This window comes from Drosophila kikkawai, chromosome 2L (genome assembly GCF_030179895.1).
Source record: "Drosophila kikkawai strain 14028-0561.14 chromosome 2L, DkikHiC1v2, whole genome shotgun sequence".
Taxonomy (NCBI): Eukaryota; Metazoa; Arthropoda; class Insecta; order Diptera; family Drosophilidae; genus Drosophila; species Drosophila kikkawai.
In genome coordinates, this window is record NC_091728.1 from 12,150,751 (window position 1) to 12,168,777 (window position 18,027).

General features: G+C 42.6%; 1 protein-coding gene across 3 annotated transcripts in view; it reads left to right on the forward strand.

The window, feature by feature from the left end:
* The window catches only part of Dpp10 (Dipeptidyl peptidase 10), a 36,179-nt gene that overhangs the window by 13,469 nt on the left and 4,683 nt on the right, over nt 1–18,027 (forward strand). The window contains exons 2-15 of one of the 3 annotated variants that reach the window (XM_070286908.1): nt 2,555–3,184; nt 9,831–9,926; nt 11,006–11,120; nt 11,250–11,344; nt 12,661–12,788; nt 12,856–13,067; nt 13,552–13,813; nt 14,315–14,428; nt 14,540–14,663; nt 14,725–14,839; nt 14,928–15,042; nt 15,268–16,322; nt 16,388–16,692; nt 16,912–17,020. In XM_070286908.1, the coding sequence (XP_070143009.1) occupies nt 3,155–3,184; nt 9,831–9,926; nt 11,006–11,120; nt 11,250–11,344; nt 12,661–12,788; nt 12,856–13,067; nt 13,552–13,813; nt 14,315–14,428; nt 14,540–14,663; nt 14,725–14,839; nt 14,928–15,042; nt 15,268–16,322; nt 16,388–16,692; nt 16,912–16,983 (2,838 nt within the window). In that variant the 5' untranslated portion in view covers nt 2,555–3,154 and the 3' untranslated portion in view covers nt 16,984–17,020. Of the gene's footprint in view, nt 1–2,554; nt 3,185–9,830; nt 9,927–11,005; nt 11,121–11,249; nt 11,345–12,660; nt 12,789–12,855; nt 13,068–13,551; nt 13,814–14,314; nt 14,429–14,539; nt 14,664–14,724; nt 14,840–14,927; nt 15,043–15,267; nt 16,323–16,387; nt 16,693–16,911; nt 17,021–18,027 lie in introns of those variants that run through there. The other 2 variants (XM_070286910.1, XM_041775961.2) reach the window with 2 other exon arrangements.

Below are 18,027 nucleotides of genomic sequence, written 5' to 3' on the forward strand. Positions count from 1 at the left end.
CAGCAGATATTTTAAATTCACAAGGTATCCAAAAAAGAGCAAATCACTTGGAAAATAATACAAAAAGTACGCATAACGTATAATCCTTTAAACCGCAGAAATATTTGCATTTTATTTGGTTTATTCAACAGCCAAACTTATGTTGTGCTAAAAGCTAAATGGAAATCGAAATCAAACTAATATTTTTATTTAGCTGTTGTATTTTATGGAGTTCCGGTATATATTTATTTCGCATTTGATGGGGTGTCGGTATAAATTTATAAAGATTAAATTTAAACTATGAAATATTATTGGCAGCGCAGGTATTTAAAAGCAGAAGATATATCTGCAAGCTATATAAATATATACAAATAATTAGAAATATAATAATAAATAGAAATAATGAGAAATTCTTTTGTATTCCAATCAATCATCACAAAAACCTCTCCTTGTTTGTCTGAAAGAAGAACTTATGCTTGAGTTGGAAAGAAATAAAAACGGAATTCGAACTATTTTCTCAAAAGTAAAAACCGTAACGGGCCAATTATTTATAAGCCACTCTTTTTGTCCTTCCATGGGGTTCTGGCATGCCCTAATGGACGCGCACATGGTCGTCAGATGATACTCGTTAGTCAACTCCCCGAACCCCGCTGTGCCATACCGCAATTGTGTGCGCCCGCAAATATGCAATGCGTTTTGCTTTATTTCGCTGTAAGGAATTTTTCAATGCTACATTGTTCGGCGAAAAAATGAAAATCATTTTTATGAAAACAATAAAATCTGCGCTTGGCTGCGCAAGCATGCCGCAAACCGAACAAAAATAACACCGACCAGAACAAAACAAAAAACTTCTCCAAACAATTTGGCTACGTAAGAATTAATGAAATTTATGTTGGCTGCAAACATTTCCATTGTTCCCAGAAGTGACGTTTAGGGCGAGGATCCTGTTTCCTAGAGCATATACTTTTTAATTTATAGTTTCGTCCGTCGCTTTAGGTGAAAGCCAAGCAAAAACCCCACAATGCCCGAAAGTTTATGCATTGTAATGCGCTCCAAGGCAGAGTGCACAGTGAATGCTCCCTAAAGATGACTCAGGCGAATGATAAACACCCTTCCTGCCCACTCCGTCCCTCTCGGGGCTATTGTAGATTATTTGTGTGTCATTGGCTATTTAAGCCAAAGCTTCTCTAGGGGGGCAAGAACAAGTTCCAGTGTTCCGCAAAAGGCAGCAGCAAGTGCATGGCTGTGGAAAGTGTTTTGTGGTCTTATTTGGGTGTCATTTGTCTTCCTCAGGGCATGGGGCTATATAGCTGACATTTAGGGTAATTATGGTATATATATGTAGAAAATGGCTTTGTTAGACTTTGGATTATGGGGATAACATGAGCTTGATCCCCTTGGGACTCTACAAGTTGTTGAGTCATAGTTGGGGCAGCCGGTAAAGGCAGTCTGAAGAAACATGGGTATTCAATGTCATTCATGTTTGACTGTTAATGGGTATTAATTTGATCGATAATGTATCGATATTTTACGTCAGATTCTCTCTCGATTATTGTTCTTATACTACTCGAAATCATTTTATTTAAGTTCGACTCGAAATATCCTAATCTCTAAATCTTGTTGTGCTTGCAAATTATCACATAATAACTATTTATTCACAAATCCCTTCCTTTTAACCCCTCTTAACTCCTTAACTTTATTAGTACTCTATTTTCCCATTTTTATCTCTATTAAAATTAATCTTTTCTACCATGAATCAATGAACCGTGCCAATAATCAAACTATCCACCCGTCTGTGAACTTTTATCCATATGCCCTTTAGCCATCGTTTACTGTGCATGCATTTTGCATAATAAGCTGCTTAGAAGGCGCACCAAGAAAAAAGCGAGCGGGGCAAAGAAAAACTTGCCATAACTTAAATTGAAAATGTAATGCTATTAACACTCTCTACTCAGCCGCCGTGACCCGCATCCGCCCGCGCCCAGAACTAAATTTGCATATTACAACACAGCCATGTTTAAAGTGTTAAGTCCACGCCTCATCCTCCCTCCGTCGCATGCAACATTCTGCATAATAAACAGATTAGTTTTTTAGGACTCACCTGCATGTCGCACACAACCACCTACAGCAGCAAGAGCGAGTACAAAGGCGCTGCCATGTTTCCAGTACATGTAATTAGAAAGCTACATTGCCTGCTTTTGGGCAGTGGCCTTTGTTTATGCAAATATTTAAACACTAGACTACTTAACCCACATACAAATGCCAGCGAATCCCAACACAAAGCATAGAGACAAAGAAGGCAGCAGCAGCAAATATGTGTCTTGCTGCATAAGCACCCACACAACACCACACCAGCACACACATGCACACTCTTGAGCACTAACAAGGCTAAAAGCACAACACACGAAATTGGCACTAACAACAGCACACACAAACAGATGATGCACAGCCACTAACTAGCGATGAACAAGAAGAATGAGGAGGGAAAATGTTTAAGCAAAAACTGCATTTTAAAATATTGTGTGTGTTTTCTCTTTCCCTTTCCACACCAACACACCACTCCATTCCAATTTAGCGCTTGGCCTAAAAGTATGCAGCATCATTAGTGTCAGAGCGAAGGGCTCGCCAAAACTACACCAACGCTACAACAACAACGGGGAAAACAAAGGAAAAACTGAGGAAAAACTGAGCTGCACCCGGCAAAATTGAAAATGTATGCTCATTAGTAATGGCAGATGCGACGAGCGGCAAAAACTAACTGAAAAGCGCATTGCAAGGACCGAACCGACAGCGACAAGTTCCTAAGTCAAACGCCATTCATAATTAGCAACAATAACAACAAGGACGCTGGAACATCTGGCAAAAGTCAAGGACGAGTTGTAAAATAATTCGCGAAAGCATGGCCCAAAGAAGCAACTCCAGTTATCTCGAGCCCCACCAGAAGAAGCCAGAGTCCTTCTCAGCGAGCTGATTTCGAGAGCCCGACAAATTAGCAGAGCGCACAAATTATCGCCGGGGAAATTGATAGATTCGATTAGCAATATAAAAAGCTCAGAGCCAGCGAGGACGGAGATAGCAGCCGGCGGCTCCTTTAATTTGTCACAACCACCAAAGCACGAACCATCCCATCGGACTTCCGCCAAATCCATCGCTTTAAGCCAACAAATATCGAGTCATGCCTGAGCAGGATAATTACGATGATGAGGTAATTTCTTTTGTTATACTTTGCGCACAAAGCCAACCACCGGCGAAGTAAAATAAAGCACAGAACTGGGTCCCAAAAAAAAAAAAGAGAATATGTTTTCAGCCCAAATATAATTAGGCATAATTAATTTTAAAAACAAATATTGCACGCTACGTGTGTGCGCGTGAGGGGTCCCTGAGTTCCGTTCCCGAGTTCCGGTTCCTTCTTCGGGGCATTTTGCTGGGCTTAGTCGAGCGTTTTTGAAGGCAACCCGAACTTGGCATTGGGATTACAATTTTAAATTGCCTAATGACTGGGAAAATTGAAATTCGCCCCAAGAATACATTAGGAATAGCTAGCTTTCAAAATGTTCTAGCTGACGTAAGCGGTACATGGGGTTATTGTTGAATAACATAATTATAATGCAAAAAGTATGGTTTTTCCTGATATTTTTGTTTAATAGCTAACAAAAACTCTTTGAACTATAACTTTATTGTATTATTTTTAACAAATTGAATTTAAATATTAAATTCATATGCTTACATTGAAAAAAAAAGGTCAATTAGTAAGCCAATTAAACAAGTCACTTTATGCAGGCACTTTTTATTGCGTGCTTTTTTTAGATAATTATATTTTATACTGTGATTTGATTTGTATTCAAAGCGATAAATGTAAAAAAAAAGCTAATTAACTGTTTGATTTTATGGTTAATGAAGAACTGAGGAAAAATATGCTTAATATATAAATATTAAACAAATAAATGTGTTCATAGAATAGAAAATTAAAGGATATATCTTGTTTATTATACTTTATTATTAGCTTGCTTCTATTTAGTGTAATATATAAACTTTCTTTTTATCAATGTAGTCCACTTATATCATGGGAATTATGTTGAGAAACAGGAAATAAAGTTTGAATATTGAACGACAGCTGCTGGGTGACACACCGGGGAAATCCCCTTATTGGCCAGCTCAATCTCTTCCGCAATCGTACTTATTATTAGCTCCACTTGGCCAACGAGCTGACTAAGCTCTTACATCGCCACTTCAGCCGCGACTCACTTTGATTTCAACTTTGAGAAGTACCTCGAGGAGGCGGAAAACTTCACTCGACGACCTAGGGAGGCTGGCAACTTGAGCTTCTTTGCGCCACTTGCCTCTCCCATCGTCTTTCGTCCTTCGTATTTCCTTCTCTTCCCGCCAATGGTCCGTGTTGGTCAGCTTTTCCCGCTTGGCTGCATTCTTGGCGGCGCCATGGAATCAGCTTTGCGGCTGCGATGCTAATTGAAATAAATTCCGCCTGCTATCCCCACGAAAAGCGCTGACAGCAGCGACTACAATTGTAAAATTGAATTAGCCATGGCGACTACGTATGTGATTTGCATACTAAGTTGTCTGGGAGAGAGGATGATTTGGCAGGACGAGTGGAAGGGTCCAACGCTTGCGCAAGATAAACAGCCGTCGAAATGCCAATCAGCCGTTCGAGCGGAAATCAATTAGCCGGCATTTTCACTTCGATTTCTACCCTCTCCTACGAACCAGTGAAGGGATCGGTGGGTTTTGACCACCGGTCAGGGATGCAATCGAGTTTAGCAGTGCATCCAATCTATTTTAACTGTTGTGATAGCGCTAATGATGGCTGACAGGTGTTATTGTGCGCGACAGGTACACACGGTAAATGTTTGTAACCTGTCTGTGTCATAATGCAGTTTGGATACGAGTACTTTCATAAATTTTGGATTAGCAGCAGGTCAACACTCAAGGCTTCATAAACTATAAAACTATGAAGAGATTAAGATATATTTTAGTTTAGTAGGAACTATACAAACCTCACTAGACTTTCAAAGGAATAACCATAACCAAAACCTTTCTATATTACACTATTTTATACAGAAAATCTAAAAACTACAAATTCTTTTTTTTAATCTGCACAATAACTAAATAATCACTTTAATTTTATTCAAGAATAAACTCTCTTAGTGCCTTAAGACTCTTATACAAGGTAGCTGCAACTTTGTACTGAGCCAACAAAGTTTGCGAGCATTCTAAGGTATTTACTCAACCATTAAGTCATAAAAACAGAAACTTCCCAGGGATTTCTTGCAAAATAATCGCTCCTAAACTACCCAACCAAAGTCAGACGCTGCACATCGCGTTCAATTGTGTCAGCGCTGGCATATTACATTTTATTTTGACAAATTCAGGTGACTTAACGACCCCCGACAGACGCCACACCTGCAGGAACAGGATGATCGAGGACAGGAGCGGGAACTGAAGCAGGTTGGAGAGGGGGGAAAGGACAGAAAAATAAGCAATCATGGCCGTGTAATGGAAGCTCAAGTGTGTGTTGACATAGAGGCAACCCCGCACACACATACACCTGACTGCAGAAGTACAAGTACACACACAACACACCCACAGACACACGTGACAGTTATAGCAAATGCTGTGCCGTTATGGCCTTGAGCTAAACTGCTGTTGACAACGGCACCCCATGCCAAGGGGACAGGTGAGCCAGGCGGCACGGAGGGGAGGCGCACTCACAGGTAGACAATGGGGCGGCCTGCCGGAAAGCCAGGTACAGGCAACCGTACACGGCAGAATCTATTGCACCAAGCGAGCAAGGATGCACTACACAGAGAAAAAAGAGTTATGGATATCCTATTTTAAATTTCTTCTATATCGAAACTGTCATGGCTTAGATTTGTTTCTGTTCTCCCATCACAATTTATAAAGAGAATTTCATTACCCCATTTTAAGCTTGTCATTTGGTTTAATCTTCGTTGTTGGTCCTTGATTTTCCCTGTGTATGTATGTTGCATCCTTTTCGCAATCGCAATCGCCTTGCCAACGAGCGACTGAAAGACTGTTTATGGATTTCGTGTTTGACAGGAAGGCAGCAGGCCATAAAGATTGCCTACTAATGTCGCCCGCCCAACGGGAAAGGCAATATTGCCCCAATGGAAGGTGTCTCCCCATATTCACAAAAAAAAAAAGCAAAGAAAACGAATCCACTGGTAAATGCAATAAGTCAGCTTTCATTGGCTCAGAAGTTTTCCTTTGACTTTGACAGAAAAGCAAAAATGGCTTCAGGAATATCAGTGAAATTTAGTTCAGCTTTTAGCTTCAATATTTTTCAAAGGTAAGAGGTCAGCTCAAAGATACCTAAATATTTTTAGGAAAATTCACAGACTTCACAGAGAAATTATAATTGAAATTCACAAATGAAACTAGATAATTTTCTTGACTTTTGTGTATATATCCATTGCTCTGGCTTACGGTCTCATTTGAGCTTTCCCTCCTGCCATCAACATCATTTCCAGATTAAGCCACAAGGACCTCGATATTATTTTTAGTTTAATCTCAAGAAGAAAATTTCGTAAAACCAAAACTGAAGACCCTGCTCATAGATGACCTTCTTTGTGTGCGCCAAACAGCTGTCTTTTAATGCGATTAACTGGGCCAGCTCTATCGCAGCAGAGCCAACTGGCAAGTTAATTGAAAACGACACTTTCACTGCCAGCGGGGCTTAGACCCCGTTCTCGTTCCCAACCCAGTTACCCCCTTTCCTTCGACAAATACTACGACTGGCATCTATTTTTAATGCGCTTAAGAGTATGCAGCAAAGAATTTTAACGCTCAGAGCTTAATAACTATGACAACTTATGCAAATAACCGGCAGCTCCCCACCGCTTAACCCCTTGCAGCCGGCTCTTTCAACTTTCTGCACTCGAGAAGCGGCCAAAGTTTACCCAGCTCAGCTCGACGAGCTCAACCGCAAAAGGCAGCTAATGCTCTTCCCGGGACTGGGAGTGGAGGTGTATGTGGGTGCCATGTGCTATGGGTTTTCCATCCGCATTATCTCTGGCCCCTGGCCAGCTCAGTGGAGGTGAGAGTGTGAGCGAGATTGAAAGTGTGGTAGGAACTTAATTTGGTTATTCCAAACTCGGTCGGGTTGAAATTTCCAGCAACACCCATTCGGCTCAAACTTAAACTCTGAGCAATTCCTGAAAAAGAATACTCTAGCAGCCACGCCTGGCTTTTGCTGCGGTTTAAATCTCAGGTAACCGAGAATTTAATAAAGTCCGTTTGTACCGGTATTTCCCAGCGGGAACAACGTAGCAGCTCCCTGTTTGCCAGGACAATGAAAATGGAATGATAACATTGTTGATCCAAAGTCCCAAGATATTCAAGAGTCAGCAGAAATAAAGAGCAAACAATAATATGGGGAAATCCTGTGAGCAAACATCATTAAGCGGTGGGAAAAGCGGTTTCCCATTCTATCAATCTTTTAGCTCTTTCACGTTTTTTGTTTCCGCCTGCACTTAAATCGCTATCCATTTCCATTACGATTTCCTCTTGTGCATTTCATTTTCACATGTCGAGTGGCGTATTGCGTGCAATTTTGGTTACAATATTCCTGGCCAGAAAAGGGGCCATTAAACGAACGGCCTTCGGTTTGTTTATGGAAGCCCTGGGAATCTGAAATCTCTGGGAATCGAAAAAAAAAATTGGTTGGTTGCAAACCGGAAAGCTGACTTATTTATGGCCCTCTCATTTATTTGTTTTATAATTGTCCTTATATTTTATTCAAAAGGCTTAAAGCCTTATCTCAACAATTTTCAAAGTTCAATGTAAACAAATAAATTATGGTATCTCAACCTTGGCAAATTTACAGCTTGCTATTTATTATTTATTGTCCTCAAATATTTTATTCAAGCAAATAAACAGAACAAATCTATTGATGCTTTAAGGCGATTTGTTACGAAACTAAAGCCTTTAAACAATTTTCAAATGGCAAAAAGCCTGCTTACATTTAAAAGCCAGCCACATTTGTTGCCAAAAATGCTCGTGATAGACCCGCATTTAAAGCCAACTAATTTCTTCCGGCTCAGTCTAGGACTTAAAAATATTTCCGGCCTCTGCCAGACTCTGCCTAATAGCTGGGCATTAAAAATTTATTGAAATTAATAGCAGGCGCTGCTCATGTGCTCTGTTCATTTGGGGATCCTTCAAATTCGTCCATTAACCAAAGACGTCAGAAGTAAACTCATTGAGGCTAAGGGCGGCCTCTGCCCAAATTGATGACTGTCATTATTTTTAATTCCTTTAGCGTTAACAGCAACTCATCAAGTTGAGTGTTTAAATTTCATTTATGCTCGTATTTTTGCATATTTACTCGAGCTTGTGTGTGAGTTCAACATATTTACAATCAAGTTGAGTGTTTCGAGCTCTCTTCTTCTTATGTAAGTGTCCTAAGGACTCTACGTCTTGACCCTCCCGACGCAAAATAAATTCAATTCAATTAAGACAAATGAAGTATACGCCGCGTGTGCCCGCAAGAGATTCCCATTATGATTATGATGGCTTTCGCGAAAATATTTTCATGCAGCCAAGCGGTGAAATAAAGTTACCCAAAAGTTCTCCTGGCTCGGGGTCTCTATTGTTGTTTGATAGTTTAGTTTACGCAGTTTTCAGGTTATTTGCGGCACAACTCCGCTGCAAGTAATAAATACTACATACACTCGGAGGGTTAAGCCGAGGAACCCTTATAAATAAACATGCTGGCGAAGGATGCGTGTGTGCCTCCGGAACACGTGTTCTCTCGCAATTTGTCCCCATTTGTATGTGAGCCGTGTTATTAATTAAGAATCGCGCTTCGCCAACGTGCACTAATGGCCAAAAGGGAAGCTCTGCGGGTTGAGCATATTTATGCGATTTTAATTGAGCGATTTCTACCTCTCCCCCTCCCTTGTTTAGTGTCTGTAATGGTAAGCAATGTTGGGGGAAAATCGATTAGTTTTTGGTATTTGTCTTATGCTGTTTAAGGGTTGGTAATCCGGAAGGAATTTTCTCATTTTTTATGAGGCAAATACAACAAAATGTGCCTGTTGGCAATGGATTTTAGTAAATAATAATAATAAAAGTGTCAAAAAGTACTTTATTTCGTTAAAAATTTAAATAATAATCTCTCCAACGGAAGTTATTTAATGGCACATCTTAAATGATAACAAAATATGTAACAATGTCCCCGCAAATTAATTTGATAAGCCCCAAACATTCCGGTACGCAACTCTTGATTAATACATTGCCATTTTTCTATTATCTGGCAGAAGAGTCCCGTTTTACGAGCCTTTAATTAATTATACGGCTAAGCGGCATTGTATGTGTGTGACATGATGGACTGACTAGGACGAAATCGGGCACCGACCCAAGGCATAAGCTCCGGCCCCTCGTAAAAATCGGTATCAACTTGTGCGGGCTGCGTGAGTTTAGTTTTCTGTCGTGTTTAATTCGAGCCTCTGCTTCTGTTTCCCTTTGTTCGGCTCGGCTACATTAAATATGCATTAAGCCTTGATTTCCGAGGGATGGGGCAGGTCCTTGTTCTTCCTTCGTATGTGTGGGTAGACATAAATTAGTAAGAGGAACGCTTATGAGGTTCAACGGCCGGCACACAGAGCGAGCGATAACTGAATCATCAGTTTACTAATTGCATCTTGGCCGGCCGACCAATTATTGGCCAGTTTATTATGGCCAGCCTTCATAACTCCGAGACTAATGAGCCGCACGTGCGCTTTATGTGCAGCATTTGCATTCCATCATATCTCAATTAATTTTCCTAATGTTTCTGTGTTCCCTCTGATTACTTTTCTTCTTATTCCGCACAGTTGGTCTCCAGCAATCCGAACCAGCGGAACTGGCGTGGGATCCTCATCGCGCTCCTGGTCATCATAATCGTCCTGGCCCTGATTGTTACATCGGTGGTGAGTTTCTATCTAGTAAATAATACAGCATGATATGTTTTGTCCTTGCGTCCATTGCGGTGTAATCAGGGTCCGATTGCCGAAATCGGTGTCACAAATGAATTTATTTAGAGCCCCATGTAGGCAGCCCCTCCAAGCACCCGGCCAGAAATCCCGAAATGTATTCTACAAATGCACAATGCAATTACATTTATTCAGCAACCAGAAAACCCGAAAACAATAATACAAATTCTGTCAAAACAAAAGCACACTTCCCTTTACACAAACACTGAAAATCCTATGTAAATACAAGTGGAAAATAACACAATTGCAGAAAGTCAAGGGATTTAAATACTCTTTTTAAAAAGACTTAAATACTTGGAGAGTTAAGCCATTTATGAATTTAACTTGAGTTGTTACTATATATTTGTAAATATTTAAAATATAGGTATTTATTGAAAATATAATAATCCAAATTTAAAGCCTCTTAGTAAGGGTATAATAGATTTGTCCTACCCACATTTCCTAGCTTCTGTAAAATTACACACCGCAATGCGAATTTCATTGGCCCGCAGAGCTGACATGTTTTGAAATACGTAAAATGTTATTCTGTTCGAAATCACCACAGAAATAAAAACAAATCCACACGTGTAATTGGATGGTAAAAGTTTTCTTTTTTAATTGGCCTAACTGTGCAGTTTTTAGCCCGCTTCAGGGGCCCGTCCCATAAATATTTTCACATCAATCTATGGCAAAACAAAAAGGAAACTCGAACTTCCATTAATATTTATGTGTATATATGTCTTTACCTACCTATATGATATATATAAAAAAAAAAAAGAAAACAAGAAAATGTGATAAATTTTTTGTGTAAATACGTTACGCTCATTTTTGTCTTTTGTCTGTTTGTTTACTTCTTTTGCGAATTTGTGGCTGCCTGATAAATTTAACCCCACACCACCGAACATTTTCCTTTCCCTTCGTTGTTGCTGTTGGTGTTTTGTGTGTGTTGTTCACGTGTGCCTGACTGCCTGCCTGCCTGTCTGTCTGTGTGAGTGTGCAGAAGACAACATATAAAATTTCTAAATTTATCAAAAAAGGTGCTGCTCACGCCGCCCGATGAGGGACCGCGGGTCAAGGGTCAGCGCATCAAGCTGCAGGACATCGTCGATGGCCTCTTCACGCCGCAGCACGCCAACGGCAGTTGGATCGATGGTGAGTCCTTCGTCCTTCATGCTCCACGAGTGTCATTCTATAGCTTGCCATTCTACCGGGCAAATCGCTTTTAATTTCCGCCCTGTTTTTTCGTGTCTCCCGGTCTCAATTCATCTCATCTTTTCGCAGGCGAGGAGTTCCTGTACCAGGACCATTTGGGTCGCATCTGTCTGCTGAATGCAGCCAATCGCTCGGAACGTGTCCTCATGTCCAATGTGACATTTGTAAGTACATTTCGTCCACCATGCGACCCCCTTCGCTCTGGCCACCCGCTGTTTGTTTGCTTATTGCTTATCTCTCTGAGCAGAATAAATATTTGCCCCATCTTATTTACGAGCTGGGGGAGTTGTCGGGAGACCTAGATATAGTTGGACGGGCTAGGTGCACTCAGAAAAAAAACTTAAAGATTTAAAGAATAATTAATATCGTTTGATTTTGGGATCTAAAACACACTTCAAGGAAAAGATAACCTCTGTTTTGATTCTATAGTTTGGTTTACTCCCAAACAATTTAGTTTTTTTTTTAGCCTCCTTTTTTCCAAGTGTTGTGCGAATGGGAGAGGTGGGTGTGCCGCAAGGCAGATATCTCAAGTGTACACACTCGACTTGGCAATGTTAACTGATATTATGGTGCGCACAAAAGTAGGCGAAACAAATGGGCCAAGTTATCGTTAACTGAGTGCGGGCGGGAACGACTTTTGCCCCAATCCAGCGATAGCGATAAAAGGCAAAAAGATTTTTATGTCAATGACTGGGGTAAACACACATGTGAAAAGGCCGGGGAAAGAGCAGGGAGGTGGGGTGCTCTCTAATGAATAATGCGCGCGGCTGAAATTGAAAAACAAACAAATAAAGAAATGCGAAGGAAAGGCAGCTGAATGAACTACCGCCGCTCGGCTGGAGAAGGGGAAAGAGCAAAAGGAGCTTTCCTTTGCCAAGTTGGAAACTTGGCTGGCGAAATTTCGAGTGCCTCGGGGAGCCAAGCAATGCAGACAGCAACAAGTGCACAGCCACTGCAAGTCAACAGTTGCCAGCTGAGTGGGAAATAATTAATGTGCAGCCAAATCCAAGGCAGCACGAGTGAGCAGTCAAAAGTACGTAATGGCAATGCATATTCATGCCCAGTTAAGAATCTGGTGTAAAGTTATTCCTTACACAAACTCAAACAAGAAATGAGCAATGAATAGCTAAATGCTAAGCTCGGCTCGGCTAGGCTGATTGAGTTGCTCCGGGGAGAAACATTTGCAGAGCACTTTCCGGACCAAATTAAGGCGGCAACTCTTTGGCAACAAATTCCGCATTCAAGTCCCATAAACAATGCCGCAAATTTCGAAAATTTCCCCGCCAAGCCACCAGCAAAACTTCCGCAATTTTGCGTGCGAATCAGAAAAGACCATTAAAATTTTAATTAAAATTGCGTATACGCAACGTGTTCGCATTGTAACAGCCGCGCTGGCAGGCCCTACTCTCATTCTCATCAGTTTTCCGCACAATTTACAGGCAGCATTTAAGTCTATTTAATCCCAATCCCCTGCCCGCAGAAAACTCTGGCCCCCTTCACCTTCACCATATCGGCGGACAAACGCTATCTGCTTCTGGCCCAGAATGTTGTGAAACTGTTCCGCCACTCCTACCTGGCCCAATACACGCTCTACGACATCCAGACCAGGTAAGCTCGAAACGAGGCTCACTTTGCCCGTAATCATGGCCCCCTTACCCCTAATTCCTCCCTGCAGCGAGAGCATCAAGTTGCGGCACAGTCAGCACCAGGATGAATGGCCGTATCTGCACTTTGCACGCTTCACACCCGCCGGCAACGCGCTGGTCTGGGTGCAGGGCTACGACATCTACTACCGCACGGAGGTGCGCAGCCCGACGGTGCATCGGATTACCCATGATGCGGTGCCCGGAGTGGTGTACAACGGAATACCGGACTGGCTGTATGAAGGTGAGACGTCAGTCGGTTATAAGATATATTCCAGGGTGTTTGGTATTTAAAAGAAGAAAAAGAGAGGTTGTTCTTAATATTTCTTAAATTAAAATATAAATTAATATACTAAACAAATATATTCGCTAATTATTTTATAATGAAGCGGTTTGTAGTCTTTAGAATCGTTTTTCCAGTTCCCGTACAGTTCACCCAGTCGTATACGTGATTTTTGAACAAAGTAATTAAGAGCTACTGAATTCCTTAGTTTAATTTCTAAAAAGCTCCTGATTATCATTATTCATCAAAACCTTTTAAATATTTATATTTTCTGATTCCGAGATACAAACTATTTTCTATTTTAAAATTGGTTTTTAGCATTCCTTACTATTGTGCAGTCATTTGTAAAGTGAGAACTCGCCAAGTTAGCATTTAATTTAATCTAAACGATATTATACTCAACTACCACTTATTGCCATTTTCCGTTCTGTTGCGCATTTCACAGAGGAAATTCTCCATGCAAATAATGCGATTTGGATGTCGGACAACGGCCAACTGATGCTGTACGCCACCTTCAACGACACGCACGTCCAGGAGCAGCACTTTGCCTGGTACGGCACGACTGGCTCGTCCGGCGGAGCGGCTGCAGCTGCAGCGGCAGCGGCGGCAGCAGGAGGAGGCGGTGGCACTGGAACTGGTGGAAATAGCGGCTCGGCGGGCAGCAGTAATCCGCATGCCAACCTGTACCCGGAAATCAGGTCCTTACGGTAAGTCGTGACCCCATTACGGGCGAGACTTGGGCTATATCGCTTTTCGATTATGTGTTAATGATGCCTCATCTCTCTCGTGGCCGTCGTTAGCTCTAATGGGATCCTAGCGTCACGCTTGAAATTCATGAGGTGACAGTGGGGTAACCTTTTTGTAGGTGGATTCAGGCAGTGGATTCAACCTTTTCCGGTGGCAAAATCCCTTCTCCGCTGCCTGACTGACAGTGTGGGCATGGGCAGGGAAATTAGTTACCGGGCAGCATAAGACAAAACAACATTTTGGGGCACCTTGCCAGGCGGCGATGTATTAACGGAGTGTGGGCTCCATACAGGTTGATCCCCTGTCAATTGGGTTTGATAAATTGCTGAAGGAGGCACCCGGAAAAGGCCAAGAGAAGGCTGTCCAACTTGGTAGGCTAGGGTTTTGTCCCAAAGTCGACAAATAATGAATGAAGCTAAAGGTGAATTAAGGTTTAATTTTGTTTTGCTTTCCTCCGGCAGATATCCAAAGCCGGGCACTCAGAATCCCACAGTGACCTTGCGGGTCGCCGATCTGAAGGATCCGCAGAAGGTTCACATCACCGACCTGCGACCACCGCAAATTCTGGCTCATGAGTAAGTTATCTGTAACTCATAAATAATTTAAAATATTTTGTATATTACCTAGATATATTACTAAACAAATTAACTAAAACTACTCCTATCCCCTGTTCCTTCTCCACACAGAGATCATTACTTCAGCAGCGCCAGTTGGGTGAGCCACTCAAAGATTGCCGTCGTTTGGCTAAATCGTCCTCAGAACATCTCCGTGGTCAGTGTGTGCAAGGCTCCCGCCTTCGAGTGCATCGAGGTGAGTCCAATTAGGCTTCGGAGCCACCAATCTGCTTATAAATCCCATCCGCCGGTTGCAGACCCACCGGGTGAGCGGCGACGGACGCGGCTGGGTGGACACTGTCACAGTGCCTCTGTTTGCCACCAATGCCAGTATCTACGTGGCCATCTCCCCGCTGCGAGATGGTCTGTTTGGTAAGTCATTGAATCGTCAAATTGGCCTTTGTTCCTCGGAGTGACACAGAATCCCTCTCCCTCTCCAACCAATACCTCTTAATCGCAGGCTATTTCCGGCACATCGTGCACGTAGACATCGACAATAACCGGGTGCTGCCCCTCACCCATGGGCCCTACGAGGTGAATCGATTGTTGCACTGGGATCAGCTGGATAATTGGATGTAAGTGATTGGGCACACACGCGGCCGGTTTCACTTCCGTTCGAGCTGTGGAAAACGTATATACGAAATGGAGCCACCCATAAGCTGTGGCTCATTTATTGAAATTGTAAATAAAATATATTTCCAAGCTCGAAAAAGGAGTGATACTCTGAAGTAAAATTTTTCCACATAAAATATAAAGCAATAAAATTAAACCCGTAACTATGAAACCTTTGATCATTCTAGCTACTTCCTTGGCACTCCGGAGCGCCTACCTTCCCAGCAACATCTATATCGCGTATCCGCCCTGCCGGCCCGTCAAGGCCAAGCCTTGCAGCCGCCAGACTGCCTGACATGTCCGGCGCTGATGCAGCAAGCCGAGGGCTACGAGGAAGGTCACACCAAGTCGCCACCGAAGCTGGTGACTGCCTGGGACGATGACTGGGAGGACTCCGAGGAAACAGAGGCGCAGTTGCCGCCACAACCCGCGCTGCCGGTAGAGCAGCAGCGTCCTGGAAGAGGTCAAAGTGCCCCATTGCCACCGCCTCCAAGTGATTGCCTTTACCACGAGGCCCAGTTTCCGCCCTCTCGGCGGGCCAAATACGTCCTGGTCGACTGCCTGGGACCTGTAGTACCCACCTCCATTATCTACGGCCTGAAATCCTCCACTCCCTCCAAAACAAAGAGGCAGAGCACTCAGCAAGAAGAGCCTCCCACGGATGGCGGGGGAGAGAAGGTGACGGAGGAGCCGAAGTCACAGTTCCTGGAACTCCTCGTCACCGTGCAGAATAACACTCGGTTAAAAGAGAAGATGGCCAAGACAGCCATGCCACAAGTCAAGACCTTCCCCGTGATGATCTCCGGAGGCTACCATGCCCAGGTGCGACTTTATTTGCCGCCCGTTTTGCGCGAGGATGAGATCACGCGGTATCCCACCATATTGCACGTTTACTCGGGTCCCGGCTCTCAGTTGGTCACCGATCGCTGGCACGTCGATTGGAACACCTATCTGGCTGGCAGCAAGGACTATATTGTCGTGGAGATCGACGGACGGGGATCCGCGGGCCAGGGTTACCAGCTGCTCCACGAGGTCTACAAACGTTTGGGCAGCGTTGAGGTGTCCGACCAACTGGAGGTCAGTGAGTACCTTAGGGACAACCTGCACTTTATTGACTCCCGGAGAATGGGAGTCTGGGGCTGGAGTTACGGCGGATACACGGCTGCACTGGCCCTCGCTGGCCAGCAGTCGATCTTCCAATGCGGCATAAGTGTATCGCCGGTGACCAACTGGAAGCTGTATGGTGAGTTTGTTATAGTTTCTTAAATTGTGAATAGAAAACACCTGCTCCACTCTATATATTTTCAGACTCCACCTATGCCGAGCGCTATCTGAGTTTCCCCAACGTGACGGATAACTACAAGGGTTACGAGGAGAGCGACCTATCCAAGTACGTGGATAACCTGCGAGATCGCCAGTTCCTGCTCGTTCATGGCACTGCGGACGACAATGTCCATGTGCAGCAGTCGATGGTGCTGGCCAGATCCCTCACCAGCAAGGGAGTGCTCTACAAGCAGCAGATATATCCTGACGAGGGTCACAGTTTATCGGGGGTCAAGCGACACCTGTACCGCTCGATGACAGCCTTTTTCGAGGACTGCTTCAAGAAACTGGTAAGTGATGCGACTCTGATTTTAGGACATTATTTTGTATTATATTCCACTCTCCTACCACAATTATATATATATATAAATCTCTCTGTTTCTCCTGCTCTCAAAAAAAAATACACAAATTCACCAACTCACCGCCAAAACATACCACAACAATTGTTATTTATTTTCGGTTGTCTTTTCGGTTACGTTCTTGTTCACCGACCCCCCCTCCTCGTATAGATCGATCAGCAACAACAAAATCAAACAGATTCCATGGATTTCCTGGACTTTCATAGTTTCTATGGCCGCTAAGTTTGATTCCATTCCCGCACTCTCCAGATAGTAGGTACTGTCGCCGTTGCCAGTTGTCCTCCATCGCCGTCGATTTCCCATTGCTTTCGAATGGTTAATACTTAATTGTCGTTATCATTGTCGATGTTGTCATTAGTTGAAGGTGCTCTCAATCTGTTTACCAATTTATTCGCTGTTTCAATGTCATGTTGTCAATGTTGGATGGGGACCGAACCTATATACTTTCTGTCACAAAAATTAAGAGTTAAGATAGTAGATGTTTTATGTTTAGATACCACTTTTCACATGGTGTTATTATAATTTATTTATTTTAAAAATGATTTACTTTTTATAAACCTGAAAATGAGAGCTTGAATCGAATCCGGAACGAGCTTGAATGTAACCCAATTTGTGTAAGCATGCGTAGTAAAATCAATATTAAATAATAAGGATTATTTCAAGCAGATTCCGGTCTTAACCTATAGGAAAGTGTGTTAAGAGAAACATTCCAATATGATAAATAATATTTAAAACATTTCTTTGTCACAGTCCGATAAATCATAGTTCAAACCTAAACTTAGCCGAATAGTTTTCCGACATAAGCCTTAAGTTACCGCGTAAAGCTTTCTAGGTGGTATTTTAATTTAATATTACACGCGTTGAATCCGAATTACACTGGTTACACTTTAGGCTTAATATAGCTTACCAGGGAAACTTCATTTTCGGTCCCTGTACCAGTCATAATCGTATGTGTTTGCTGTTGGTTTGTTGGCTTTTTTCCCGGGGATATTGCGGCTTCCAGTTGAACTTACTTGTGTTTATTTTAGTTTTCGGTTGGTCTTCCCTGGATTATTTTTGGCTCTTGTCTGCTGCAAGTTTTCGTTATGAGTTCCACATCTTCCTCTGTTTGGGAGCCCACTTTCCCCATTATTATTCCGAAAGTTGTTTCGCCTTGGATATACATATACATTTTATATATGTGTGTGTATATTTATTTTTTTTGTTCTTTTGTCCTGAATTCCCGTTGATCCTTTGTTTGATTCAAACAAATTGTTTTGGCTGTCC